This window comes from Fundulus heteroclitus, unplaced genomic scaffold (genome assembly GCF_011125445.2).
Source record: "Fundulus heteroclitus isolate FHET01 unplaced genomic scaffold, MU-UCD_Fhet_4.1 scaffold_41, whole genome shotgun sequence".
In the NCBI taxonomy this organism is placed as follows: domain Eukaryota; kingdom Metazoa; phylum Chordata; class Actinopteri; order Cyprinodontiformes; family Fundulidae; genus Fundulus; species Fundulus heteroclitus.
The window spans coordinates 740,562-767,663 of record NW_023396824.1 but is presented as its reverse complement, the minus strand read 5'-3'; the positions used below and the strand labels follow the sequence as shown (position 1 = coordinate 767,663).

The 27,102-nt window shown below is 46.3% G+C and overlaps 3 protein-coding genes and 1 long non-coding RNA gene across 5 annotated transcripts in view; 1 reads left to right on the top strand and 3 right to left on the bottom strand.

The window, feature by feature from the left end:
• LOC118560255 (protein NLRC3-like) overlaps positions 1-27,102 on the top strand; it is a 943,592-nt gene that overhangs the window by 327,818 nt on the left and 588,672 nt on the right. The window lies entirely within an intron of this gene.
• LOC105923478 lies at positions 10,499-14,571 on the bottom strand. Of its 2 annotated transcripts, none has more exons than XM_012859474.3 (5): positions 13,474-14,571; positions 12,350-12,694; positions 12,158-12,262; positions 11,209-11,532; positions 10,499-10,846 (listed from the first exon to the last, which is right to left on the bottom strand). In XM_012859474.3, exons 1-5 carry the CDS (start codon positions 13,511-13,513, stop codon positions 10,815-10,817), a joined length of 846 nt encoding a protein of 281 aa, XP_012714928.2. In that variant the 5' UTR covers positions 13,514-14,571; the 3' UTR covers positions 10,499-10,814. The 2 variants fall into 2 exon arrangements, with proteins under 2 accessions (XP_012714928.2, XP_035987079.1); XM_036131186.1 differs by having other exon boundaries at positions 14,439-14,571.
• Positions 15,126-16,246, bottom strand: LOC118560267. The gene is made up of 2 exons (XR_004929226.1): positions 16,119-16,246; positions 15,126-16,038 (listed from the first exon to the last, which is right to left on the bottom strand). It is a non-coding gene; the product is annotated as an uncharacterized LOC118560267 (long non-coding RNA).
• LOC105923477 lies at positions 17,137-26,054 on the bottom strand. The gene is made up of 7 exons (XM_036131176.1): positions 25,887-26,054; positions 23,056-23,385; positions 22,876-22,980; positions 22,310-22,645; positions 20,076-20,399; positions 18,555-18,881; positions 17,137-17,745 (listed from the first exon to the last, which is right to left on the bottom strand). Exons 1-7 carry the CDS (start codon positions 25,924-25,926, stop codon positions 17,651-17,653), a joined length of 1,557 nt encoding a protein of 518 aa, XP_035987069.1. The 5' UTR covers positions 25,927-26,054; the 3' UTR covers positions 17,137-17,650.

Here is a 27,102-nt window from a genome sequence, read left to right as displayed (position 1 = left end):
CTCTGATTACCCCGTATGTTTCTAACAGAGCACTTCGCTCTCAGACTGCAGGTCTGCTGGTGGTTCCTAGAGTCTCTAAAAGTAGAATGGGAGGCAGATTCTTTAGCTATCAGGCTCCTCTCCTGTGGAACCAACTCCCAGTTTTGGTCCGTGAGGCAGACACCATATCTATTTTTAAGACTATAATGTTAAAACTTTCCTTTTTGACAAAGCTTATAGTTAGAGTGGCTCATACCCTGAGCTATCTCTATAGTTGTGCTGTGATAGGCTTAGGCTGCTGGAGGACATCAGGGTCTAATTTTCTCACTCTACTGATTTCTACTGTTCTTCAGTCTACTGTTCTCCAGTTTTGCATTGTATTGCATTGAAATGACTGTCGTCATTTCAGCTTTTAACTTTCTGTTCTCTCTCTTTTTCTTCATAGTAGGTACACCTGGTCTGGCGTTCTGTTAACTGTGACATCATCCAGAGAAGACGGCTCACCCGCTACTACCATCTAACGTAGAACAGATTACTAGATCAATGTGTGCTTCTGTGCTTTTTTGTCTCTCTTGTTGTGTCTCTGCTCTGTCTTCTGTAACCCCAGTCGGTCGAGGCAGATGACCGTTCATACTGAGCCCGGTTCTGCCGGAGGTTTTCCTTCCCGTTAATGGGGAGTTTTTCTTCCCACTGTCGCTTCATGCTTGCTCAGTATGAGGGATTGCAGCAAAGCCATGTACAATGCAGACGACTCTCCCTGTGGCTCTACGGTTCCCCAGGAGTGAATGCTGCTTGTCGGGACTTTGATGCAATCAACTGGTTTCCTTATATAGGACATTTTTGACCAATCTGTATAATCTGACCCAATCTGTATAATATGGACTCCAAGGACTTTGGAGTCCTTGGAAGGGTTACTGGAGAGTGCCCCTCCTGGGGACTCCCTCGTTTTGCTGGGGGACTTCAACGCTCACGTGGGCAATGACAGTGGGACCTGGAGGGGCGTGGTTGGGAGGAATGGCCCACCTGATCTGAACTCGAGTGGTGTTTTGTTGTTGGACTTCTGTGCTCGTCATGGATTGTCCATCACGAACACCATGTTCAAGCATAAGGGTGTCCATATGTGCTCTGGGCACCAGGACACCGTAGGTCGCAGTTCAATGATCGACTTTGTTGTCGTTTCATCTGATCTGCGGCCGTATGTCTTGGACACTCAGGTGAAGAGAGGGGCGGAGCTCTCCACCGACCACTACCTGGTGGTGAGTTGGCTCCGATGGCGGGGGAGGAAGCCGGTCCGACCGGGCAGGCCCAAACGTCCTGTGAGGGTTTGCTGGGAACGTCTGGCGGAGTCCCCTGTGAGACGGAGCTTTAACTCCCACCTCCGGGAGAACTTTAAACACGTCCCGAGGGAGGCGGGGGACATTGAGTCTGAATGGACCATGTTCCACGCCTCTATTGTTGAGGCGGCTAGTCGGAGCTGTGGCCGCAAGGTTGTCGGTGCATGTCGCGGTGGCAACCCTTGCACACGCTGGTGGACACCAGCGGTGAGGGAAGCCGTCAAGCTGAAGAAGGAGTCCTACCGGGCTTTATTGGCCTGTGGGACTCCGGAAGCAGCTGATGTGTACCGGCAGTCGAAGCGGCAGGCGGCTCGGCTGGTCGCCGAGGCAAAAACTCGGGCGTGGGAAGAGTTCGGAGAGGCCATGGAGAAAGACTTCCGTACGGCTTCGAAGCGAATCTGGTCCACTATCTGGTGTCTCAAGAGGGGGAAGCAGTGCAGTACCAACACTGTTTACAGTGGGGGTGGTGTGCTGCTGACCTCGACTCGGGACGCTGTGCGTCGGTGGGCGGAATACTTCGAAGACCTCCTTAATCCCACCAACATGTCTTCTATTGTGGAAGCAGAGCCTGAGGACTCTGGGTCGGGTTCTCCCATCTCTGGTGCTGAGGTTGCCGAGGTTGTTAAAAAGCTCCTCGGTGGCAAGGCCCCGGGGGTGGATGAGATTCGCCCTGAGTACCTTAAGGCTCTGGATGTTGTGGGGCTGTGTTGGTTAACGCTCTGCAACATTGCGTGGACATCGGGGGCAGTTCCCCTGGATTGGCAGACTGGGGTGGTGGTTCCCCTATTTAAAAAGGAGGACCGGAGAGTGTGTTCCAAATACAGAGGAATCACACTCTTAAGCCTCCCTGGTAAGGTCTATTCAGGGGTTCTGGAAAGGAGGGTCCGTCGGATAGTCGAATCTCGGATTCAGAAACAGCAGTGTGGTTTTCGTCCTGGCCGTGGAACACTGGACCAGCTCTATACCCTCAGTAGGATTCTGGAGGGGGCATGGGAGTTTGCCCAACCAGTCTACATGTGCTTTGTGAATCTGGAGAAGGCATTCGACCGTGTCCCCCGGGGGATCCTGTGGGGGGTACTCCGGGAGTATGAAGTACCGGACCCTTTAATAAGGGCTGTCAGGTCTCTGTACGACCGGTGTCAGAGTCTGGTCCGCATTGCCGGCAGTAAGTCGGACTCGTTTCCGGTGAGAGTTGGACTCCGCCAAGGCTGCCCTTTGTCACCGATTCTGTTCATAACTTTTATGGACAGAATTTTTAGGCGCAGCCAAGGTGTTGAGGGGATCCGTTTTGGTGGCCTTAGGATTGCGTCTCTGCTATTCGCGGATGACGTGGTCCTATTGGCTTCATCAGGGCATGATCTACAGCTCTCACTGGAGCGGTTCGCAGCCGAGTGCGAAGCGGCCGGGATGAAAATCAGTGCCTCCAAATCCGAGACCATGGTCTTGAACCGGAAAAGGGTAGAGTGCCTTCTCCGGGTTGGGGAGGATGTGCTGCCCCTAGTGGAGGAGTTCAAGTATCTTGGGGTCTTGTTTACGAATGAGGGGAAGATGGAGATCGACAGGCGGATTGGTGCAGCGTCTGCTGTGAAGCGGGCGCTGTACCGATCCGTTGTGGTGAAGAGAGAGCTGAGCCAAAAGGCCAAGCTCTCGATTTACCGGTCGATCTACGTTCCTACCCTCATCTATGGTCACGAGCTTTGGGTCGTGACCGAAAGAACGAGATCCCGGATACAAGCGGCTGAAATGAGTTTTCTCCGTAGTGTGTCTGGGCTCTCCCTTACAGATAGGGTGAGGAGCTCAGTCATCCGGGGAGGACTCAGAGTAGAGCCGCTGCTCCTCCACGTCCAGAGGAGCCAGTTGAGGTGGCTCGGGCATCTGGTCAGGATGCCTCCTGGACGCCTCCCTGGTGAGGTGTTCCGGGCACGTCCCACCGGGAGGAGGCCCAGGGGAAGACCCAGGACACGCTGGAGGGACTATGTCTCCCTGCTGGCCTGGGAATGCCTTGGGATTCTTCCTGAGGAGCTGGCCCAAGTGGCTGGGGAGAGGGACGTCTGGGCCTCCCTACTGAAGCTGCTGCCCCCGCGACCCGACCCTGTATAAGCGGATGAAGACGGACGGACGGACGGACGGACGGACGGACGGACGGACGGACTGTATAATATGATTGAACTTGATTTTGTAAAGTGCCTTGAGATGACATGTTTCATGATTTGGCGCTATATAAATAAAATTGAATTGAATTGAATTGAATTATTAGGTGAATAGTATAAGGCCTCCGCCATGCATTTTCAATGCATAGGTGGGCGCCTAATTACCATCTAACATAGAAAGTACTTCTGGGTCAATGTGAGCTTCTGTGCTTTCTGTGTCTCTGCTCTGTCTTCTCTAACATAGAAAGTACTCCTGGGTCAATGTGAGCTTCTGAGCTTTCTGTGTCTCTGCTCTGTCTTCTCTAAGCCCCAGTGGGTGGAGGCAGATGAGCGTTCACACTGAGCCTGGTTCTGGTTCTGCTGGAGGTTCTCCTCCCTGTTAAAGGGGAGTTGTCCTCTCCACTGTCGCTTCATGCATGCTCAGTATGAGGGATTGCTGCAAAGCCATCAACAATGCAGACGACTGTCCACTGTGGCTCTACGCTCTTTCAGGAGGAGTATGTCAACATGTTGAACATGCTCCTCAATCCACAACACATGACACGTGTTTTGCTATATGAATAACATTTAACTGAATGACCTCTTGTAATTATATTGATCATTTCTGGTTATCTTATTTTTTGGACCATAAGGCTTACTAAATATTCCTCCAAGTGTGTAACATTCCTCCTCCAAGTCCACAGCTCTCTTTCCGTCTCAGTGGTAGGACGGAGTAGCTGGACTACACTGCCCTGTTTCTAACATCAGGCCAAAATAAACGTTTATCATACCTCTCAACTTTTGACGACTGTTGAGAGTGAGATTGTTGTCGGGGGGGGGGGGGGGGCTGTTGTTCGATTCAACACTGTCCAACGGGGGGGGGGGGGGGGGGGGGTGCTGTTGTTCGATTCAAGACGGTCACTATTTTAGACGGACTTTGCTTTCATGTTACAGTTTGTAATAACACATGACGACTTACCATTTAATTCGCGCACAACACGGACCATACAAGTGTTTCACTTTGGATGAGGGAAACTTGTTTGCGCGGCGGCGGTCTACTACTGGACGTGCGGAAACCATTGTACCACAAATTGGTTCCGCCATGACGCGAAGCGTCCGTACGCGTGCGTTTCAAGAGTGAGATTTTCATTGTAAGATTGAGATTTTCAAAGTAATGCGTGTGAGCGTGTGCAATTGATGAAATGCGTGTGTCACACGGTCAATGCGTGAGAGTTGAGAGCTATGCGTTTATATTGAATTAACTTACTAGGTTTATTGTTGCTAGCGCGTACTCCAGGCTGCCTTACATGAATGCACTTCTAGTTTAGACATTACAGTCAGGCAGTCTGGTAGACAGCTCAGGGGTCCTCAGGTAGTGACACAGTGTACCGTAATGCTCCTATCATATCCTTTTGAGCGGAGCGGCTTTGTTGCTAACCAAAGTCATATTTACACATTTTAACAGATTTATGAACACATTGTATCACATAAAATCAGTCAGTGAACACAACAGTGATCAGATATAAGGCCACCATCAATTTTTGAGAAGATAAGGATTTTATAGTCTATAGTGCCTTATAGTCTGAAAATTACGGTATGCTCTGATACGGTTGCTTTTTTTCCTTGTAAACAATCTTTATCTTTTTCTGTTACACGGTTGGACTGTGTAACAGAACTCAAAATTTAGAGGTTCTGTTCTAACTTTTGGCAGGACTGGTTCTGTTCTAGGTGCTGCATTAGAAACTGCAGAGCTGTTCTGTGATTCCAGCTCCTGCAATGATTCAACCTGCTGAGGTTGATCGTGTGAAGATTTCACCTGAAGGGTGGAGGAAGCACTTCTCTGGTGAGATGCAGCCTCACTGACATCAGGAGCTTTGAGGTCCTTGGTCTCAGCGTCAGCTTCCTCCATCCTCACCTCGGCCTTTGAGAGCTCCAGTTTGGCAGCACTCACTCTGTCCAAAACCATCTGATGCTCATCCTGTAACTGAAGAAGCTGTTTAGCTTTTTAGTTGGGATCTTTGCTGATGCAGCAGGGTGATCTGGCAAAGAACATCTGTAATCAGAGCATCTTTAGTTGGGTTTGCAATAAAATTCATTAGTTCCTTAATCATTTTATCACATTCAGCAAGGTTAAAACTATTTAAATACTCCACTTATCTGCAGATAAGTTGGTGAGGTCAGCAACGACAACCTTCTGCCTCTCTATGTCTTCTTGGTCCACCACAGGTGTAGCTTCAGATGTGATGTTCTGGCTCCATCTTGCTAACACAAAACAACAAACGAATTTAAATACACATTTTGCAAATATGTGTGTGTAGAAACAGGTGTGCAAGTTAACCGTTTAACATGCGGCTTATGACAACACCATTCTTTCTGTGTTAAGATGCTAAACCTTTAGGAATTACTAGCTCTGTAGGGCCTGTAGGGCACTTTTCCACAAAAGCAGGGTGGCACTTAGATTAACCAGGAGTTAAATCTGTTCTACATGTGGTGAGATGGTGTTCTACCCTCCCCACTGTTATGGAAAAATATCATTAGTTGTTATATTAATCAGGCATTTTAATGGAAAATAATAAGAGGTACTTCTGGTCTCTAAACTGTGTCTCCCCTCTGAGGCAGAAAACACACAGCTCACAGGGTGTTTGTTTTAAGGTCTGAAAGCTATTTTATGGTTCTTGAGGTCATCTGGGTTGACCCCCTGATAGGACACCTGGGTGCTAAATCAGTCTTACTTCATGAAGACCCTCGAGAGAATAGTCTCCTTGTTTTGGGAGCAGAAATAACCTGGAGCCACAGTGTCTGGGCCCATGTTTGCGTGCAATGTTTGCCTCTAAAAATTGTTTCTCCTTTACTACCAAATCTTGAACTGGGGTGAGACGGGCCGTGGGAAATACTGTAGACAGGAGCGGGCCCATATCAATTTTAACACCACTCTGTGTACCAGGTGCAGTTGAAAGCGTACCTTTGATTGATCAGCGTGGCAGGTGTCTTTACATTCAGGCAGGTAGCTGCCAAGGTGTGCTCTTTCTTTCTTTCTTTCTTTCTTTCTTTCTTTCTTTCTTTCTTTCTTTCTTTCTTTCTCCAGCTGTATGTCGGCTATCTGGTCGGCTGATCTGCTCATCTGAGATCCGTGTTGCTCTGCTGCCATGGTCGGCTGCAGCTGGGGTATTTGGCAGTGCACATTTTTTCGCCTGGTTTTCTCCTGCTGGTCCGCTCTCTCCCTGTGTCTCCACTCTTGGGCACGTGATTGTCCGCACGCCTTGCTGAAAGCTACAGCTCCACACACTGTGCTGAAGGTTGCAGCACTGTGGACGCTGTGCTGTCTTGTCTTGCCTGGTTGGTGACAACATGCCAGGCAGCTCTTTCATTACTCCTGTTGCTGCCTGGGCAGCTAGTGAGCTAGGCAGTATACGCCTAGGATCGGATATTTACAGTTGTTTAACTCTTTGAATTGCTTTTTTTTTTTTGTTTCCGTATTTGTTGTATTGTATTCGTTATATTTTCTTTTTTATTTGTGCCATCCCCATTTGTCTTGTTTTTCATGGCATCGTTTCTTTTTTTGTGGAACAATGGTTAGTGTTGCTTTCCTGACATGTTTCCTTGCTTTCTTAGGGACTTGGTAGTATGCCTTAAGTCTAGTGTTTTTTAAATGGAATGATTTTATATAATTGTTAATAAAATATATTAAACATAATATGAATATAATAAAATATATTTTATACAGAACTTGATCTGTGTTCATGTGCAATGATCCTTCCCCCTGGCCTTGTTGCGTTTTAAATAAAACTTTTAAAATGACCCCAGCCCCCTCAACTGGCCACATACACAACAAAAATAAGCTCTTAAAATGTCTTATTAGCCGAATATGCAAAGCATCTTAAGTTAGATAATGGCGCATCTGACTCTTCTGGACTGGATGTTAATTTTGAAAATCGATAACTGTGAACGTTTCATTTAAGAATTGTGGTTTATGCAAACATGAGGATAAGTCACAGCATCTGGACTCATTTTGGTTCAGTCAGTAAATTTATCTTTACAGTTAAATCAACCATCAGACAGTTGGTTACACCAGATAACTTGATTGATTCAAGCATTTGAATTTATGCTTTTTGTTGTACAGTTGATTTTCACTAGTTGTGAAAACATTTTGGAGTTAACTTTTTTTTCAAAAAGTCAAGAATGTCACAGGTGAATATTCTCATATGTGTGCAGTGCAAACTATGTTTATGAACCCCCACCCAGGGCGCTATTTATTGTTGCATTATTACGGACTGTTATAAGTTGTTTAATGTTTAATAAATAACTCTCTGTTAGGTATTGTCTGCAAAATATCAGGCCAAACAGCTGATATCAGGACAACATTTGAAAGGAATGATTCGAGCTCTGGTGTTTCTTTAACAGCAAACTCTGCACACACATAGAATAAAGGAGTGACAACTTCTCTACAAGTTCAAGAATTTATTAACAGAAATAAAGTCTAAATCCGGATAACATCACTATAGAATGCTGTTTATCTGAATTAACACTATATTTAAATCAACAAATCTTTTCTATGAGGCCAGTGAAACGTAACTAAAACTACTAAGCAAAAAGAAGATAAAAAGAAGCTAAGCTAAGGAACTATGTACAAAAGAAACCAAAGTCCAAAGTTCATCTTAAAGAACATGGAATGAGGTTAAATTAGCTTAACTAATTCAGAACAACATTTGGTATGTGTTTCAACCCATTCACAATGCAAATCCTGAATTAAACAAAACATTATTTGATAAAATTATATTTTGTAGAAATATTTTCTCAGTAAAATCAGTAAACTTTAGGACACTTTGTTTTATTAATGCAATTATTCCTCTGGGAAGCTAGGAGTCACTGTAGTGATCGGTCGCTAAGGGGGTCAATCCTAAAGTTGTACAAAACACCATTAAATCGACATTAATGTTCCATATTAATGCAGTAATAATGCACATAGCATTATCAAACGATGGTGAGTGGAGCAAAACGAAAACAAATCTTATAAAATGAACCATAGTTGCGTATGCGGTAAGCTAATAGCATTATGCTAGCGGACATTCACGGCTAATTTTAAAATACCGTAAGTTTCATTTAGTCGTAATGAGCGAATGAGAAAACACAAACATTAATATCCCATGTAAAAGTCTCAAATATCTTTGCTTACAAATCAGTCTGACTTTTCCTCATGGCTTGGTTACATAACAAAGTTAACAAAAACAGAATGGTCATTTAATAATCAAGACTAGGGGTGCTAGCAGCACTGGCTTAGCGTTAGTGGACAGGGCTTGGGAATGTGATGTCAGCTGGGAAAAAAGACGTGCAGTGCATTGTGGGACATACGGACACTGATGTATCAGCACAGGCTAGCAGGTGGTGCTGTGTTTATTTTAGTAATTTTAGTAATGAAATAAGACAAAATGGTGAGTGTTTGTAGCGTTATCATCAGCTGTGACCGTTCTCATGACCAGACGGGTGAACATATTACAAATGGAGAGCGTCTTTCTGCTTTCCAGCATATAAGCAAACCAACGGAGCACAGGTAGCTGATCTATCAAAGAGTCGTCAGATTCCACAGTTAGCAGCTATAAGATGAAAACCATCACCTTCTCTAATATTTCCTGACAGGAGTTCAATACCAGCGCAGGTAAGGTTTAATGAAGTCATATCTAAATCTTTGTGGTCACTAGTACCTCTGCACTAGCTGCACAGCAACACATCTAAGCATGCATCTCTTTCCATTTCAGGGAAGCCAGCCCATGACCTTCTGGAGGGCCGTCCTGACTGGGTACCTGCTTTACTTCTCAGGTCAAAGCAACGACTGCTGAGGTCTGTTCAGACGTCTTTTGAAGTCAGGTGTGTGAATCAGAATCAGAAACATGTTTATAGTAGGTTTGCACTTACAAGGAATTTGACTTGGTGCTGATGGTGCAGACAAAACAAATTATATATATATATATATATATATATATATACAGAATCTAGAGCTAAATACACGGTAGACTGTGTGTTAATGTAACGCAGAAGGTCTGGAGATGCTACATTGGTGTAGCTTGTACGTCCTGAACAGGGGAGAGAGGCAGGGTCAAAGGTCACGGCGGCTCTGGGCCTTGTTCATAAGGCTGGTAGCAGATGGGAAGAAACTGTTGTTGTGGCGTTAGTTTTGGTCCTGATGGACCGCAGCCTCCTGTCAGAGGGAAGGCAGGGAACACCTGAAACATGCAGGACAAGGTGCTGAGGACCAGGTGGAAGACCCCCGATGTAAAGAAAGAGCCACAGCAATTAAGATGAATACGTGCTTTTTAATGAGGCCAGAGATTACAAGGTACTACGATGGACTGCTGTACTGGACTTTACTGCAGACTGTGAACACCATCATTATTCTATGCTTCACAGAAGCAGACAGAAAACTTTACTTTTTAATACTCTGCCTGATTCTGATGCTGTGATTCCAGACAGCGATGGAGAAATGGAGTTAAGGTCAGACATGTTTACCTGTGGCACATTTCAGTGACAAGACGATTCAAAACGCTAAAGATGAACAAAACAAAGAAAAGAGAACATTACAGAGGAGCATTAGCAGCAGGTCAGACATCAGACCAGCTGGACTATAAACTAAAACATTAACATTTACAACTCTAAACAGGTTTTTAACTTATATTTAAAGGAACTCAGGCTTTCTGCACTTTTTCAGTTTTCTGGGAGTTTGTTCCAGATCAGTGGAGCATAGGAACTAAATGCTGCTTCTCCATGTCTGGTTCTGGTTCTGGTTCTGCAGAGCAGGCTGGAGGGTTGATGCCCTGATAACAAGTCTGTGATGGATTTAGGTCTGAGTCCATCACTACTCTCAGGTTTCAGGTCTGATCGGGTCTCTGTTCTCCTGCTTGGCTTTAATGCTGGATGAAGAACCAGCGTTACAGGTGTGAGCTGCTCACCTGTGGGTCTGAGGGGTTCTGAGGTGTGAGCGGGTCACACAACCAGACAGAACCGGCTGACCAGGACTCCCAGATATGATCAGATCCATGAATGACCAACCTGCTCACCTTTACACGTCTAATTCTACGGTTCCTTCTCCAACAAACCGACCGGGTCCAGGTTGACTTGGTGTCGGTCCGGATTCACACCGGAGTCCAAAGGCTGCTGGACCACTGGGTGTGTCAGAGGTAGGTACCATCCTGGTTCTGTTGTGTTCTGGACTCTGTCACAAGTTCAGTTTCCCAGAAAGACCCAACGGCAGCCCTGAGGTCCAAAACCGGTTCTGCTCATCCGGCCTGTCAGATGTCAGACCAAGGTGATGTCAGGTGGAGCCGCTGGTCAGTAGGAGAGAGGATCATGTGATCCAGGAGGTCAGAGGTCATCCAGGAGGTCAGATGAAGGAAGATCTCTGCTTCTTAGATCCTGAAAGCAGAGAAACAAGGAGGTGAGGCTCAACCAGAACCAACCTGGACTCCTCCTCCTCATCAGTTCTACAACGTAACACCAGAACCACGGTCCAACGGACCCTGTAGGAACAGGAAGAACTGACACTAACATTTCTTCTTCCTCTCTGGACTCATTTCTGGGGTTCTGTTCTGTCCAGGGTCAAGAAATGACGACTGGTCTCACCAACGGGTCAGAATCTGTGGCGTTAAACGATCTCCTCGACCCACCGACCCGTTTTCAGGGTCACAGATGTTCTCACAGAGCCTGTGGGAGGAGCCCAGGGTCTGACCCAAATGAGTCAGAACCAGATGAAGAACCCTGGTGGTTCCACCACTGACCTCTGATCTGGAGGTGAACTTGTTTCTTCACCAGGACGTGTCCGGCCTTGCTGAGGACGCTGCAGGTGTAGATGTTCTCGTCTTCGTCCGTCGGGTGTTTCAGGGTCAGACTCAGGTCTCCAGACTTCAGCTTCTTCTCCATCAGGGTTCTGTTTTTGTAGAACCGGTTCTGTTCTTCAGTCTGATCAGTACCGCCCTCATAGACATGGACTATCCTGTTTATTTTATCTGTCCACTCCACCCTGACGTCTCCAGGCAGACGAGCTGTGGTTCTGCAGGGCAGCAGGACGGAGTCCACGCCGTACTCCAACGGGACCCGGTACTCTGAGGGAACAAGAGGACAGAACGTCAGCTGGGAGACACCAGCAGCTCAGATGCTCTCATGTTGTACTCTGTGTCTCAGGCAGGTGGAGCAGATGATGATCAGCTGAGGAACCTCAGAGGACCAGAGTTATGGACCCTGGTGGAACCATCAGGTCAGAGATACCTGTCGACCACCAACTGAGCTGTGAACAACCAAACAGGTTCTGCAGGGTTCTCTTTCATCTCTGACTCTGATGAGGTTCCTCTCAGAACATGAGCTACAAGCTAAACATGTTCTCCCAGCCTAGGAGCTTCATGGCCACCGGGCCGGTGAACTAAGGTCTACCCAGTGCTGGTCCACACCTGAGCTGCTGAGGGTGAAGGTAACAGGATGGAGAGGAGAAGAAACCACCTGTTCCTCACCGGTTCCTCCTTCATACGTCTGTTAGCAGAGGAGCTGCGTTGATCATGCGGGTCTGAGACCTGAAGCTGCTGAGATCCTCCTGAGGCTCCTCAGAGCCCAGCATGGAGATCAGGAGGAGCAGAGGACCTCTGCAGCCCCTTAAAGGGTTTCTGAGGACGAGGCAGCCAGAGGAGGCCCTGCTGACCAGCAGCATTATGGGTAATGAAGTTCTTAAAGACTAACCTTCCATGAAGTAGGTACGGAAGTGGAATAAAACTCCCCCAGAGACACAGAGGACCAGGAGACAGAGGAGGACCAGCAGGACCGTGGCCCAGGTGGGGAAACCTCCTGCAGAAGAAGACAGTGGAGCCTGTTTAGGTCCAACAGACCAGCAGAACCAGAGGTGTTCCTACAGCTTTGGTCCATGTTCCTCACCATCTACCAGAAGTTCTACGTGTGTCCGTCTCAGTTCTTCTCGGATGTCCCGGATGCTGCAGCTGTAGATGCCGGTGTCAGACAGCTGCAGGCGGGTCAGAGCCAGGTCCAGTTCTCCTTTCTCCAGAGCCTCGGCCTTCATGGAGGTCCTGCCTTCATAGAGCTGGTTCTGGTCCTTCAGCTCGTCTCTGTGCTCCTGGCGCCGGTGGACGGTTGAAGGAGTGAGGTCGGAGCGGGTCCAGACCACCGTGGCGTTGTCCACCTCGAAGGTGGGATACTCACAGGGCAGCAGGACCATCGGGTCTCCTTCCTTCACCTGGAGGACCTGCTGGACCTGCAGGGACCCTGAGAACACAGAGACGGGTTATCGCTGCTGGTACCGAAGGCCACACCGGCAGGAATCAGCCAGAACTCTGCCGGACCGGGTCTCAGTTTGTCTCACTGATGCTCCTCTACGTCTCCTCCGCTGCAGGCAGGTTCTGCTCAGCTAAGAAGTGGACCACAAGGTTCTGGACCGTAATAAATTAGTTTACCAGTAGATGGTGCCACTGTCAGTAAGATTCTTATTTAAATATATTTAATTTGTTTTTACTTGTCTTGTTGGTTTTATTACATTTTTAAATCTGTCGCTTCTTTACTGGACACATTTACAGATACAACAATATAAGACATAATTATCAGAACCATCCGGTCCTCCATGTGTTAAATGGGTCTCTGCTTCAGAACACCTGGACAGAGGAACCGGGTCATCGGGCAGAACTCTGCAGATGTGATTCTGGTCTGTAGGATATCTGGACCCGTCCCTCAGGACCTGGACTCCCCAGGTACCGTTGGGTCTCAGCGTGGTTCTGCTTTCACTTCCTTCATGAAACCACTTAGATCAGCAGGAGCGGCGGGGCCCAGTGAGAGGACGACCCGTTCAGGCCAGAACAACAAAGTTTACTTTCACTTTCAACCACGAGACTTTAGCAGGAAAACCTCTGAAGGCAGATTGTTCCATTTAACGAATAAAAACTGCATCAGAACCACCAACCCAGCCAGGAGAGCCCAGTGACGGTCCAGTGGACCTCCAGAACCTCTGCTGGGGCTGAAGTGAGGATGAGGAGAGATGAAGGTGATCTTACCGTGCAGCAGGATCCCAACCAGCAGCAGCAGAACCTTCATCTTCTGTCAGAGAACAACCAGAACCTCCTCAGAGAACCTTCAGAACCTCTCTGCCAACACTTCAGCGTCTCTTCACCTCCAGGAAGCAGCAGCTCTCACAGACAGACCCAGGGAGGAAGAGGAGGAGGAGGAGGGGGAGGAGCCCAGTGGCTCTGAACACAGCTCCCAGCTAGCAGCCTGTAAATGTTCAGTAGAACCGGTTAGTGTCAGCCTTTAGACTCCGCCCCCTTTAGTCCAGGTGAGTCAGGTCTCCTCTGATTGGATAAACAGTTTGCTGTGAGGTTTCAGGTTAAAGGTGCTTCCTGCTGTAAACCAGAGAGGAATGTTCTGTTGGATCCAGATCAGTTCTGAGGAAAGGCGAGGCGTTCACTTCCTCATAGTTTCACCCGGTGATCCGGTCTGTGGTTTAATGCCTGCCTCTGGGTTTACTGCCCTGCTCAGAGGTCCCGTTCCCTCTGACTACAGCAGAGACCATGGGTATCACCTCCGCTCATAGCAGAACCGTTCTGACCCAGTAGAACCCAGTAGAACCCAGTAACGGCTCTCATGATAAATAAACCCAGCAGTCAGCAGAGAAACAAACTGGTTCTGTCTGATTAAAGCAGGTATCAGTCAGATCACAGAAGGTCAGAGGTCAGCATTAGGAAGGTGGTTCATCCACTTCCTGTCTTCAGACGTAAACATGAAGGAGGAGGCGCAGGCAGGAAGATGGCGGCCAGAGCAGTCAGAGCTACTACTGATTCCTGATCAGCTCCAGCTCTTCCTGTCAGTAAAGAGTTAATTCTGCTGACGATGACTTTATTACAGGACGTACAGTCTGGTTGTTACAGCGCAACACGACGCCACCGTGGAACTAAAACACAAACTCAATGAAACAGCAAGACGGCAGAACAAAGACAGGAAGTTATATAACATGTAAACAAACCTCGCTGGCTGATCCAGGCGTAGAAGAAGAAACGAGGAAAACAAACAATCCTCTGACTTCCTCCTCCTGAACGCAGCTCCTCTGACTGTAGACCCTCCTGCTCACAGCTGGCCTCTCACACAGAACCACAGCAGAACCAACAAGCTCTAGTAATGTTCCCCCAGCAGATTTTCAAAATAAGTGTCCCAATGATGCATTGAAATCTGCACAATACAAAGGAAAATACATAAACTAAAACTATGGCAGTAATGCTTTGCTGCTAAACGCTTTGGAAAGAAGACCTAATATCACCCCTGAAGGGTTGAAGGAACCCGATTTACCAAGCCAGAGACTCTGAGGACCACCAGAACCTCTGGAGAACATTTTAGTTACAAGCTACAATCAAAGAGAAGCTAGCTAACTAATTAGCTGCTAGCTACATTGCTAACAATGGCGTCTAGAAACACAGGAGGGAACCCTGAGGAGAAGGAACAATGAAAAAGTCCCTCATGTCCCTCCAAAGCAGGAGATTAATGTATGTAACCCTGATTAGATTTATAGCACTCAGAAATACGAGGTTTCCTGAACGCATCGTAGTTCCTGTATGTTAGTTTTCGTCTGGTACTGGAATTTCCAGAGTTTGCCTGAAGGCATCACCTGCAGCTATCGGGAGGTGCATGATGGGAAAAAAACGGGAGGGAAAGAGGAAAGTTTTCTATTTTTACTTTATTAGAATATTCTTTGTAACATACAAAAAGAAAGAACACAAAGAAAAGTGAACAATCGCCAGGGGTTTGTAGAAAAAGATGACCAATAAAATAAAGCTACACATAACAGCATGTATGGAGATTACATAAATATTTGGACTTTAGAGCATAAAGATAAAGTTTTAATAACGTTTTTGTAATTGAGGAGGACAACGTAGAGAAATAAACTGTTGCTTCCTTTAAAAAGAGAAACATGAGGGTTTCATCATAACACTTATCTTACATTTGTGGATATAAAACTTGGCCAACAGCAGCAAAAGTTTACATAAAAAGAAATGGTCAGAAAGTTCTTCTTTATATTGTGTGATTCCAACTAAAACATCCTTAAAATAAAGTTTCAATTTGTCATAAATATTCAGTATGAAGCGACAAATACCTTACCATAGACGCCAAGACCAAAACAGGTGAGAAACAGAGTAAGTGCTGCAGGAAGTACAGGTGGTATGAATTTAATCAAAAATGATTTTACTGGGTAACAGCGGGGAATGATCTTAAAGGAAACCTCTTTGGGAAAGAGGAGACTAGCTGTTCTGCACTTAGAACCTGAGAAAAGAAGTTTCTATGAACACTGGTGAGGGCCCTGCAGTCAGAGGTTAACCTGCAGTCAGAGGTTAACCACCAACCAGGTCCCACCTGGAAGACGTCAGACTCGGTGGAAGGAGAGGTTCAGTCAGAGAGTTTCTGAGCTTTTAGAACCACTCTGGCTGGTTCTGTTTTTAGAGAACATTCTGTCTGTGCCGTGCCAAGAACTGCGTCATTATTGCTGCTGTGGAGGCGTCTGCCTGTCAGGACTAGACACCATGATGTTCGCCGTACCAGGAGGGCGGTAGGAAAAAAGCCAAAAGGAAATCCACCTGAGAGCCACTTTATCAATTATTTTACTACTTTATCCATTGTTTTCCTACTTTATCCATTATTTTACTACTTTATCCACCTGAGAGCCACTTTATCCATTATTTTACTACTTTATCCATTATTTTACTACTTTATCCATTATTTTCCTACTTTATCCATTATTTTACTACTTTCTCCATTATTTTACTACTTTATCCATTATTTTACTACTTTATTAATTATTTTACAACTTTATCCATTATTTTACTACTTTATCCATTATTTTACTACTTTATCCATTATTTTACAACTTTATCCATTATTTTACTACTTTATCAATTATTTTACAACTTTATCCATTATTTTACTACTTTATCCAATATTTTACTACTTTCTCCATTATTTTACTACTTTATCCATTATTTTACTACTTTATCCATTATTTTACTACTTTCTCCACCTGAGAGCCACTTTATCAATTATTTTACTACTTTATCAATTATTTTACTACTTTATCCACTCAGGTTGTTTTTTCCATTTTGGTCATTTAGATTATTTTTGTGGTATACTTATTTATTTTACTTAATGATATTACTGTAAAAGGTAAATTTGAAGCTAAAGTCATTTTTCACGTGTACTGTATCTAGCCAGCAAAGTGATTTTTTAGTGAAGCTCCCAGAACCAGGCCTCAGGCAGCAGGTCTTCACCATTTCTCTCCATGTTCTGGTTCTGGTTCCATCTCTGAGTTCTCCTCATTCTGGCCCGATTCTCTCCCTGTTTATGCTGCATTCACTCCTCCACCACAGAACATCATTATTATCCATTAATATGACATATGATGACATTTAATTGTTTGTAGTTGTTCTCTCACTTGAGCTGTTCTCCTGTCTTTTGAAAAAGAACCGGGTGTCCACAGTTAGCAAATAACTAAAAACAGTATGAAAACGTTTCTAAATTAAGCATCAATTAAGACTTAATCATAAAAGGTTCAACACTAGAATGTATTCCAACCCTAAAACCACCCAGAGAGATAATTTTATCCCCTTTGCTGCAACAGTGTCAGCATAGGTGAAAATCCCAGGGGACACAGGGGAGGTGTGCCCCCCCCCAAAAAAAAAATTAAAAAATAAAATAATTCCACTGTAGACAAAACTATTTTTTGCTCAACGAGTGTCCACCTGTCCTTCACTTCCTGTCCGCTTAACGAGTGTCCACCTGTGCTTCACTTCCTGCCCGCTTAACGAGCGTCCACGTGTCCTTCGCTTCCCGAAAGAAGCTATGGTCGTGTTGTGGGAGGAGTTTTGTCCTAATATGGACAGCACGTGTCTGAAGGCGGGACATCACAGGGGACCAATCAGAGACATCACTGCCTGCTTCTGATGTTTAGTAATAAAACATCTTAGAGAAATCACGCCTGGACTCTCTGCATTCCGTTAGTTTTATCTCTTTCTGGTTTGCTTGCTGGGAGACAGAAGTTAATCACTGCCTCTGGAACAAACAATGAGAACTTCACCCTCATGTGACATCACTCTGACATCACTGTGACATCACTGATCCCTCATCAGCTGACCAGTACACAGTGGACCTGTCCTCCCTTCACCAATCTTTGTTGTGGATCTAAAGCAGCTCCATTCAATAATCTGGCTGACCAGCCATGAGTGGAGTCAGGTCCATAGAGCAGCTTCTGTCCCTTTGGTCTTCAGGTTCCTCCTGAAGCTGGACTCGTCCTGCAGAGAAGACGGAGAACCGTCAGACACAGAACACAGCAGATAAAACACAAACCAGAGGTAGCCAACAACCAGAACACCTCCATGACCTCTGACCTCTGAGAACTTTGATGTCTTTACACCAGGAGCTGAAGCTGAGCGCAGCACCATCGACTATCAGCGCTCTAACCACGGAGAAGTGAAAGATTTACTCCATCTTCCTGGAGAAATGTTGGATATTTCTGCCAAAGTAAAGGCCAGCAGTGGCTCCATAATCATGAGGTCCCAGTACTGATGCCTGGCCCCTGACTTTAGGCTCTAAGGCTCTGATTTAAACCTTTACATCTAAGCTGAAGCCTTCAGTTCCACCACTGACCCTTAGACCACCGTACAGGTAAGGCTTCCAGCCCAGGTGTTGTCCTTTATTAAGGTCAGTAAAAGCTTTTTCAGGTGATGTGTTTAAAAAGAGTCAGAATGTCATTAGAGGCGGACTAGACCAGCTACCCACTGCTCGCCTTCCTGGGTTTATTTTATTTTATGGCTGTAGAATGACCAGAAACATTTACTAACCAGGTATTCAGATTTACTGAGTGTCTGCCTGCTGTGAAGAACCAGCCTCTCCATGTGTGAGACTCATAAAACCAACATCTGGTCTACAGTTTATGGACCAGATGTTAGATCCAGTAGGACTGACCATTAACAACCATAGACAAAGATAGAGACGATGCAGACACCAGGTGAGGACATAACTCATGTGCTAATTGGTCAGTAACATCCCCAGAACTGGTTCTGGTTCTGGTTAACCCAGTAGGACTCAGCCCCTAACAAACCTCTGACTGTGAGCAGAACCGTGGTCCAGATCAGCAGCTGTCCATTTCTCCAGACTCCACATCTGTATCTCTCGGTGTTTGTGGGCCGGCTCAGGGTCAGACTGAGGTCTCCTGTTTTCAGCAGCTCTCCGTTCATCTTGCTTCTGCTTCTGTGGCTCTGGTCCGGTTCAAAGTGCCGATTACAACCATTTTTGTAAACAAGAACCTTTTTCACGGGTCCAGGTTCATAGCGCCACCACACGACTTTGGCTTGTTGAAGAAGTTCAGGCGGTACTTTGAACGGCAGCAGGACAGACTCCGCCCCCTCCTTCACCTCCACCTGTCCGTCTGAGAGAAGAGCAGAGAGGAAGATGAGCAGTGCAGACAGCGTCATCATCACTTTACTGTGTCCTCTTAGGGAAATTATCCATTCAGGAAGACAGGGAAACATGGACAATACCCACACACAGAGAAACCACCAGGTAATGAAGTTAGCAGCAATAAAATACATCCATGAACAGTTATTAGTTAAAAACAGACAGAACAACAAATCAAGGCCGATAACCTTTAAGATTTATCTGACCGATGGCCTGACTGGTAAAAGGTTTGTTCTTTATTCAGAAGGTCTGAATCTCCTCCCTGATGGACGCAGCTTGAATTCACTATGAAGGAGGTGATGTGAAGAATGAATTATGTGTCTTTTGTAGGACTCTTTTTAAAAAGTTTATTCTAAATTTTGTAATCTGATTCCTATAATTTTGACAAAAATTTCTACAATTAGCTTAATCCTGTTCTTGTCTCCAGCTGATAGAGCCCAAACCAGGTGATAGAAGTCAAAGTCAGGACAGAATCAATCAGTTATAGAAGATGGTCATCAGCTTTTTACACACTCCACACTTATTTAATTTACTTAGGAAGCGGAGCCAATGTAGTAAAATGTTTGCACTTAAAAATGGAACAACTCATTTTTGTCATCTTATTTCAAGTGCAGTATATCTAATTATCTTATTTTAGGGGTCAAATCAAGGACAAAAACACTCGTTACTTATTTGTAGTTCTGTTTTTGCTGTGTGCCAGTGGATGGATGAGAAGATTTCACATATTCTGGTTTAAGAGTGTAGTTCTCTGAATGCTGTTTCCACTTTATGATTTTTTTTACTTTAACACTAAACACGACAAATGTCTGAGCTGTTTTTGTCTCAGCTACGATTTTCTTTGGGGGCTCGTCCGGGATCCTTTGACTGACTTTGCACCTTAGCTAAGAATGAGCCGAACAGCATAAAACCTTTAAAACTTAGTCATCCTGTTAATTATTTTTGTTCATTTGACATTTAACAGAATAATAAATGAACATTCCTCTGTATTCTGTTGTGATATCTAATATTAAACACATTTCATGCCGTCATACTCTTATAATAGCCCATTTTCACAGGAGACGTGTTTCTCTTTGAACAGTTTCTTTTGTTCTGGTCAGAATCAGTCAGAACCGACCAGAACCAATCACCGTGTTGGACTAGACAACATCTAGATTGAACCACTGACCTCTGACATGAAGCTGAACCTGTTTCTTCATCAGGACATCTCCGTCCGTGCTGTAGACGGTGCAGGTGTAGATGTCCCTGTCCTCAAATGTGGGATGTTTCAGAGTCAAACTGAGGTCCCCAGTTTGTAAAAAGTCTTTGTTCATCTCGGTTCTGCTCTTGTAAATCTTTTCCTGCTGTGAAAGCGGGTCAGAACTGCCCTGCAGCTTGTGGACCGTCCAGTTCTCACTGTTCTTCCACTCGACTGTAGAAGCCAGCAGCTGAACCGTGGTTTGACAGGGTAGCAGGACTGCATCCACCCCTGAATCCACCTCCACCTGCTGGACTGAGAGGACAACAGAGACGAAAACAACCTTCAGATTGAGCTGGTAGGAAAGGTCGTACATCTCCAGTTTTGCCTGCTCTTTATTCAATCCAATCAAATCCACTTAATTTATATAGCACATTTAACAACAAAAAAAGTTTCCAATGTGTTGCACATGACAAAAAATAAAATAAAGATAATCTAATTAAATAAACTAAATAAACTAAAAGGACACAGAGGACCACACAACTATGCGGTGTTAAAAGCCAAAGAGTAAAAGTGGGTCTTTAGACGAGACTTATAACACTCCGTACATGGAGGGGCAAAGTATTCCAAAGTCTGGGGCCAACTACAGAAAAGGCTATGTCCCCTCTGCTTTTTAGCCTCGTCTTGGGCACTATTGGCTGAAGATGGCCCTCAGACCTCAGAGCACGTGCCGGAGATTAAATCTGGAGGAGGTCGGTGATGTATTGAGGAGCCATCCCATTCAGGGCTCTAAACACAAACAATAAAATCTTAAAATCAATTATTTACTCCTATATGGCAGTGTTTCAATAAAACATTCTGTCAGACTGCAGGTTTACTGTTGGCCTGATGTTGGCCGTGCTGCTGCACCGTAAACACTGATGTTGTTCTGGGTTAGGACACCATGGACTGGTTTAACAGATAGATGGGATGGGATCCAATACAATAACATTTAGTGTAGAAATACAACAATGGAGCCTAAAGCCCTGATGGTGGCCACCAGTAACCCGGGCCAGGACTGGGAAAGGTCTCCATGGGGATAAAGGACAAGTCAAAGTCCTACCCGCTACGCCACGAGCGCGCCCAACAAGTCACAAGACGCTTGGCCCAGTTGTCCCAGAATGTAAGAGCAGATTACTGGGTCAATGTGAGCTTCTGTGCTTTCTGTGTCTTTGCTCTGTCTTCTCTAACATAGAAAGTACTCCTGGGTCAATGTGAGCTTCTGTGCTTTCTGTGTCTCTGCTCTGTCTTCTCTAACATAGAAAGTACTCCTGGGTCAATGTGAGCTTCTGTGCTTTCTGTGTCTCTGCTCTGTCTTCTCTAACATAGAAAGTACTCCTGGGTCAATGTGAGCTTCTGTGCTTTCTGTGTCTCTGCTCTGTCTTCTCTAACATAGAAAGTACTCCTGGGTCAATGTGAGCTTCTGAGCTTTCTGTGTCTCTGCTCTGTCTTCTCTAACATAGAAAGTACTCCTGGGTCAATGTGAGCTTCTGAGCTTTCTGTGTCTCTGCTCTGTCTTCTCTAAGCCCCAGTGGGTGGAGGCAGATGAGCGTTCACACTGAGCCTGGTTCTGGTTCTGCTGGAGGTTCTCCTCCCTGTTAAAGGGGAGTTTTCCTCTCCACTGTCGCTTCATGCATGCTCAGTATGAGGGATTGCTGCAAAGCCATCAACAATGCAGACGACTGTCCACTGTGGCTCTACGCTCTTTCAGGAGGAGTGAATGCTGCTTGGAGAGACTTGATGCAACCTGCTGGGTTTCCTTAGAGAGGAAACTTTCTCACCAACCTGGAGGATCTGATGGAGTCTGACTTTGGAAAGAGTCTTGAGATGATATGATGTTAATTGGAGCTATATGAATAAAACTGAATTGAATTACGTCCCAGAATCCAGGTCTGTGGATTCTGGGCTCCAACAGAGTATCAGGACCGGCCCAGTTCTGCTATCTGACATCTGTACCTCACAGTGATGGTATCACCACAGTAATCCTACGGGTTTTATGGGTAATGGTCAACTGGTAACGGGTTAAATGTGACGCCACCATGAGAACTTGGGGGGTCATGAGGGTCAGAGGAGAAGAAGAAGGTCCTGACGGTTCGATAGCACCACAGACGAGTAGAGGACACCATGGTGGAGGTGAACCTTCTAAAGAGCCTCTACGAATCAGCTGATTGGAGGAAAAGCCTGACCTTTGACCTGGAGCTGGACCTGCTTCTTCATCAGAACCCGTCTCCTCCTGCTGTAGACCCAGCAGGTGTAGGTGTCTGAGTCGGCCCGTGTGGGGTGTTCCAGGACCAGGCTGAGGTCGCCGGTTCTTTGCTGCTCATTGTTCATCTTGGTTCTGTTCCTGTAGAACCTGATCTGTTTCTCTGGTCTGCTATGGTGGTCCCGGTCCACTATGTGGACCTTATTGCCGTGGCTGTCGGTCCACTCCACCGTGACGTCGCCCAGGGGCTGAACTGTGGAGTGACAGGGCAGCAGGACGTACTTCACCCCCGAGTTCTCCTCAACCTTCACTGTGGGACCTGGGAGGAGGAGAAGAAGATCAGCTCCACCAGAACCAAAGGTCTACCGTAGAAATATCACCGTGACCCGGAACGGATCATCTGCATGGACAGCAAACCCCTGGTGGCTGAAGAAGGTCTTCTGGAGCATCCAGGAGATGAAGGTACCGGTTCCTAACCCCCGGCTGCTGACAGCGGGTCCAAACCCGGCAGGTCACCACAGAACGCCGGTCTCAGCTCTACAGACTCACCTGTCGGGAAGTTGTGCCGGAAATAACCGAAGATGCCTCCAGAAGCCACCAGAACCAGAACGACCAGGGCACACAGCAGGACTCGGGCCCAGGCTGGAAATGGTTCTGTGGAGAAGCATGGAGAACATCTTCATCGTTGATGTCTCAGCTCACCGGCGGCTGGTTGGTTCTGTCACTCACCTTCCACCTCCAACTGGACCCGTCTCAGAACCGCTCCGTCTCGGCTGCAGGTGTAGTTTCCGGCGTCGGACGGCTTCAGCCGGGTCACATTCAGGCTCAGGTCTCCAGTTTCCAGAGCGTCGGCTCTCATGGAGGTTCTGCTCCTATAGAGCCGGTTCTGCCCCATCAGTTCGTCTCCTTCAGGTCCGCGCTGGTGAACAGTTGAAGGACTGAGATCGGACCGGCTCCACACCACGGTGGCGTTCTTCAGGTCCACAGAGGACAACTTACAGGGCAGCAGAACAAACGGGTCCCCCTCAAACACCTGTAGAGCCGTGACCCACGGGGGCCCTGAGAGGACAGAGACGACCGTCATGGAAAGATGACAGAGACCCGACATCAGAACAGTGTGAGCAGAACCAGCAGGACGGTTCTGAACGATCCATCGTTAAGTCGTCCTGCTCCAGATGACGACTACAGAAAATCATCTATAATAAACTTCAACATCACTTTGCTTTAAGGTTCTTTTATCTGCAGCTAGAGATGATAAAGGTTCTGATGAAGGTTCTGACGAGGCGGCCTCTAGTTCTTCCTGTCTTATTCGTTAAAGCCCGCCTCACCCGGTTTGTAGATTTGGCAGCAAAGGAAGAAAACAATTATCTGAGACAAAACACTTGAAATATAAATATATTTATTAAAATTGGAATTCCAAGGGGAGACACACTCAGAACTTTATCATAAATTCCCCATGTAGTAAAACATGGAGTCCGCCTCCCGTGTTGTGTTAGCACGTGTCTGCCAGAACAGCCCAAGCACGCATCTGCTAATAGCCCCGCCCCTTAGTGAGTGAGTTAGTGACGGGGGGGGGGGGGGGGGGGGGTGCATACACTCATTTCTATCTGTGCTCGTCTCCCCACAAACAAAACAGATCCACATTCCAGTGTCAACTAAGGAGTTAGCCTTTTAATTGATTTACCAGATGTTTCTAGGACTCTACCAAGATAACCATTGAAGAACAATATAAAGCTTTTTATACCATTAACCTTTGTGAAGTTTACCAACCATAAAACATCATGTGACTCTTACTTGACTGGTGTCCCACAAGAAGGTTAAATTAATTTATAGGCTGTTAGTGACCCTGCAGACCCCCATCAGACACCAGGCCACAAAGTTCACAACAGTAACTATAAGTTAGGAAACTCACTGCTTTAAGAAAAATACATGATTAATACAAAACTGATTATATATACAGTTAAACAGTTCTGATGAAGGTTCTGGTGAAGGTTCTGGCTATCTGTCCTAATAGAACCGGTTCCTTTGCTCTGGCTTATTAGCGTGTTTCTGTTAGCAGGAGGCGACCCGTCTCCGAGGGTCCGGTTCATGTTCCAGTTATCCTCATCAGTTCAGACCAGAACCCTGTTAGAACTTATTTCTGAACCAGTACCCCAACAGAAACGATAAGTTTCAATGTTTCTGGGTTCTCTGTCTTTTTGTCACAGAGTTCTATTGGTGGAACCACAAAGAGGTTCTGTCAGCAGCCTGGTTCTCGGTCCATCTGGTTATTACTGAGACCAGAACCACTTTAGTTTCACCTGAAGTTCTGCTGAGACCAGAACCACAAAGTTATTTAGAACAGAAACAAGCCCAGAAAATCCAGACAGTAAAATAATAAATAGAGACAGACACGCATCGTCAGGTTTGGTCGGACCGAGGATCCCAGAGGTTCTGGTTCGGTCCAGTTAACCGGCAGGAAGGTCCAACAGCGCCACGGTTTACTAAAACTAAACGGGTTCATCAGTGAGGAATACCAGAAATATTCAGCTGAACATCAGCTGCATAGCAGTGATGAGAACAGTCTGATGATCTGGTCTAGGGGGAAATAGAGAATAAATAGAAAATAAATAGAAAATCAGTAGAAACTGGCCATGGCTGAGCCCTGTGGTACCAACAGGACGGGTTCTAAGAGTCTGAAATGATCCAGTTCACCAAACCCTGACAGACCTTGCAGAGAGTCAGGAGCTGAGCTGTTCCCGCTCATCAGAACCAGGACCAACGGTATCAGCGTTCCAGAACCGCTGCTGTGTGGCTAGAACCTTTGACCCGGTTCTGTAGAGAGGAGCTGATAGAAGCCAGGCTGAAACTGATCAGACGTCTCACGAGCCGTTTCTGCCTCTACCAGCTTTGCCAGAAACGGGCCTGGACCCGCAGAACACCCAGGACAGGAGGAAGGGGCGGGGCTTGAATGATCAGAACCCAGAACCCAAAGCTGGTTCTGGGTTCATCTGAGGTATTTCCCCCCACAGAGAGACTAACATACCTGAAATATGGGAGACTGGTTTGATGTGAACACATGAAGCTGCATCAGAACCTGGACTGCATCAGAACCACCAACCCAGCCAGGAGAACCAGGTCAGACCTGCTGCTCCGTGTGTTAAATGGGTCACAGAGGAACCGGGTCATCAGGCAGAACTCTGCAGATGTGATTCTGGTCTGTAGGATGACTGGACCCGTCTAAAGGCTGCAGGACTCAGTCCCTCAGGAACTGGACTGGTAAGAGGACGACCCGGTGAGAGGACGACCCGATAAGAGGACGACCCGGTGAGAGGACGACCCGGTGAGAGGACGACCCTCTAAGAGGACAACTCGTTCAGGCCAGAACAACAAAGTTTACTTTCACTTTCAACCACGAGACTTTAGCAGGAAAACCTCTGAAGGCAGATTGTTCCGTTTAACGAATAAAAACTGCATCAGAACCACCAACCCAGCCAGGAGAGCCCAGTGAAGGTCCAGTGGACCTCCAGAACCTCTGCTGGGGCTGAAGTGAGGATGAGGAGAGAGGAAGGTGATCTTACCATGCAGCAGGATCCCAACCAGCAGCAGCAGAACCTTCATCTTCTGTCAGAGAGCAACCAGAACCTCCTCAGAGAACCTTCAGAACCTCTCTGCCAACACTTCAGCGTCTCTTCACCTCCAGGAAGCAGCAGCTCTCACAGACAGACCCAGGGAGGAAGAGGAGGAGGAGGAGGGGGAGGAGCCCAGTGGTTCTGAAAAGCTCAGCTCTCAGCTAGCAGCCTGTAAATGTTCAGTATAACCAGTTAGTGTCAGCCTTTAGACTCCGCCCCCTTTAGTCCAGGTGAGTCAGGTCTCCTCTGATTGGATAAACAGTTTGCTGTGAGGTTTCAGGTCAAAGGTGCTTCCTGCTGTAAACCAGAGAGGAAAGGCTTGTCAACAGAAACCTGCAGTTAGCAGCAGAACACAGCAGAACCGTCTGGTACCGACCAGAACTCAGACCCACTAGGCCTTACAGAACTTCTCAGCTTTCATGAACAGAACTTTATTCTCCTTTAAACCCAGTAATAAGGTTTGGCTCTGAGAGGATCCAGTAGAAAGGTTCTGCTTTGACCAGTTTTTCCATCTGTGCAGCTGCTGTTAGCTCCTAACTGTAAGGTGCAGATTCTCAGTCATCCAGGTCAGGATCATTCCAGAAGAGTTAAAAAACAAAACAACTGGACTAACTTAGAAAAAAGTTAAAAAACAAAACAACTAGACTTTACTATCAGGAAGTCCACAAAATGCAGTTCAAAGCCTTCAGCTGATCCAAAATGCTGCAGCAAGAGTTCTGATGAAAATCAACAAGAGGGATCATATTTCTCCAATTTTAGCTTCCCTTCATTGGCTTCCTGTTAAATCAAGAATAGAATTTAAAATTCTTCTTCCCACGCATAAAGCCCTTAATAATCAAGCTCCATCATATATCAGAGCTCTGATTACCCCGTATGTTCCTAACAGAGCACTTCGCTCTCAGACTGCAGGTCTGCTGGTGGTTCCTAGAGTCTCTAAAAGTAGAATGGGAGGCAGATCCTTTAGCTATCAGGCTCCTCTCCTGTGGAACCAACTCCCAGTTTTGGTCCGTGAGGCAGACACCCCGTCTACTTTTAAGACTAATCTTAAAACTTTCCTTTGTGATAAAGCTTCTAGTCAGAGTGGCTCATGTTACCCTGAGCTACCTCTATAGTTATGCTGCTATAGGCTTAGGCTGCTGGAGGACATCAGGGTCTATTTCTCTCT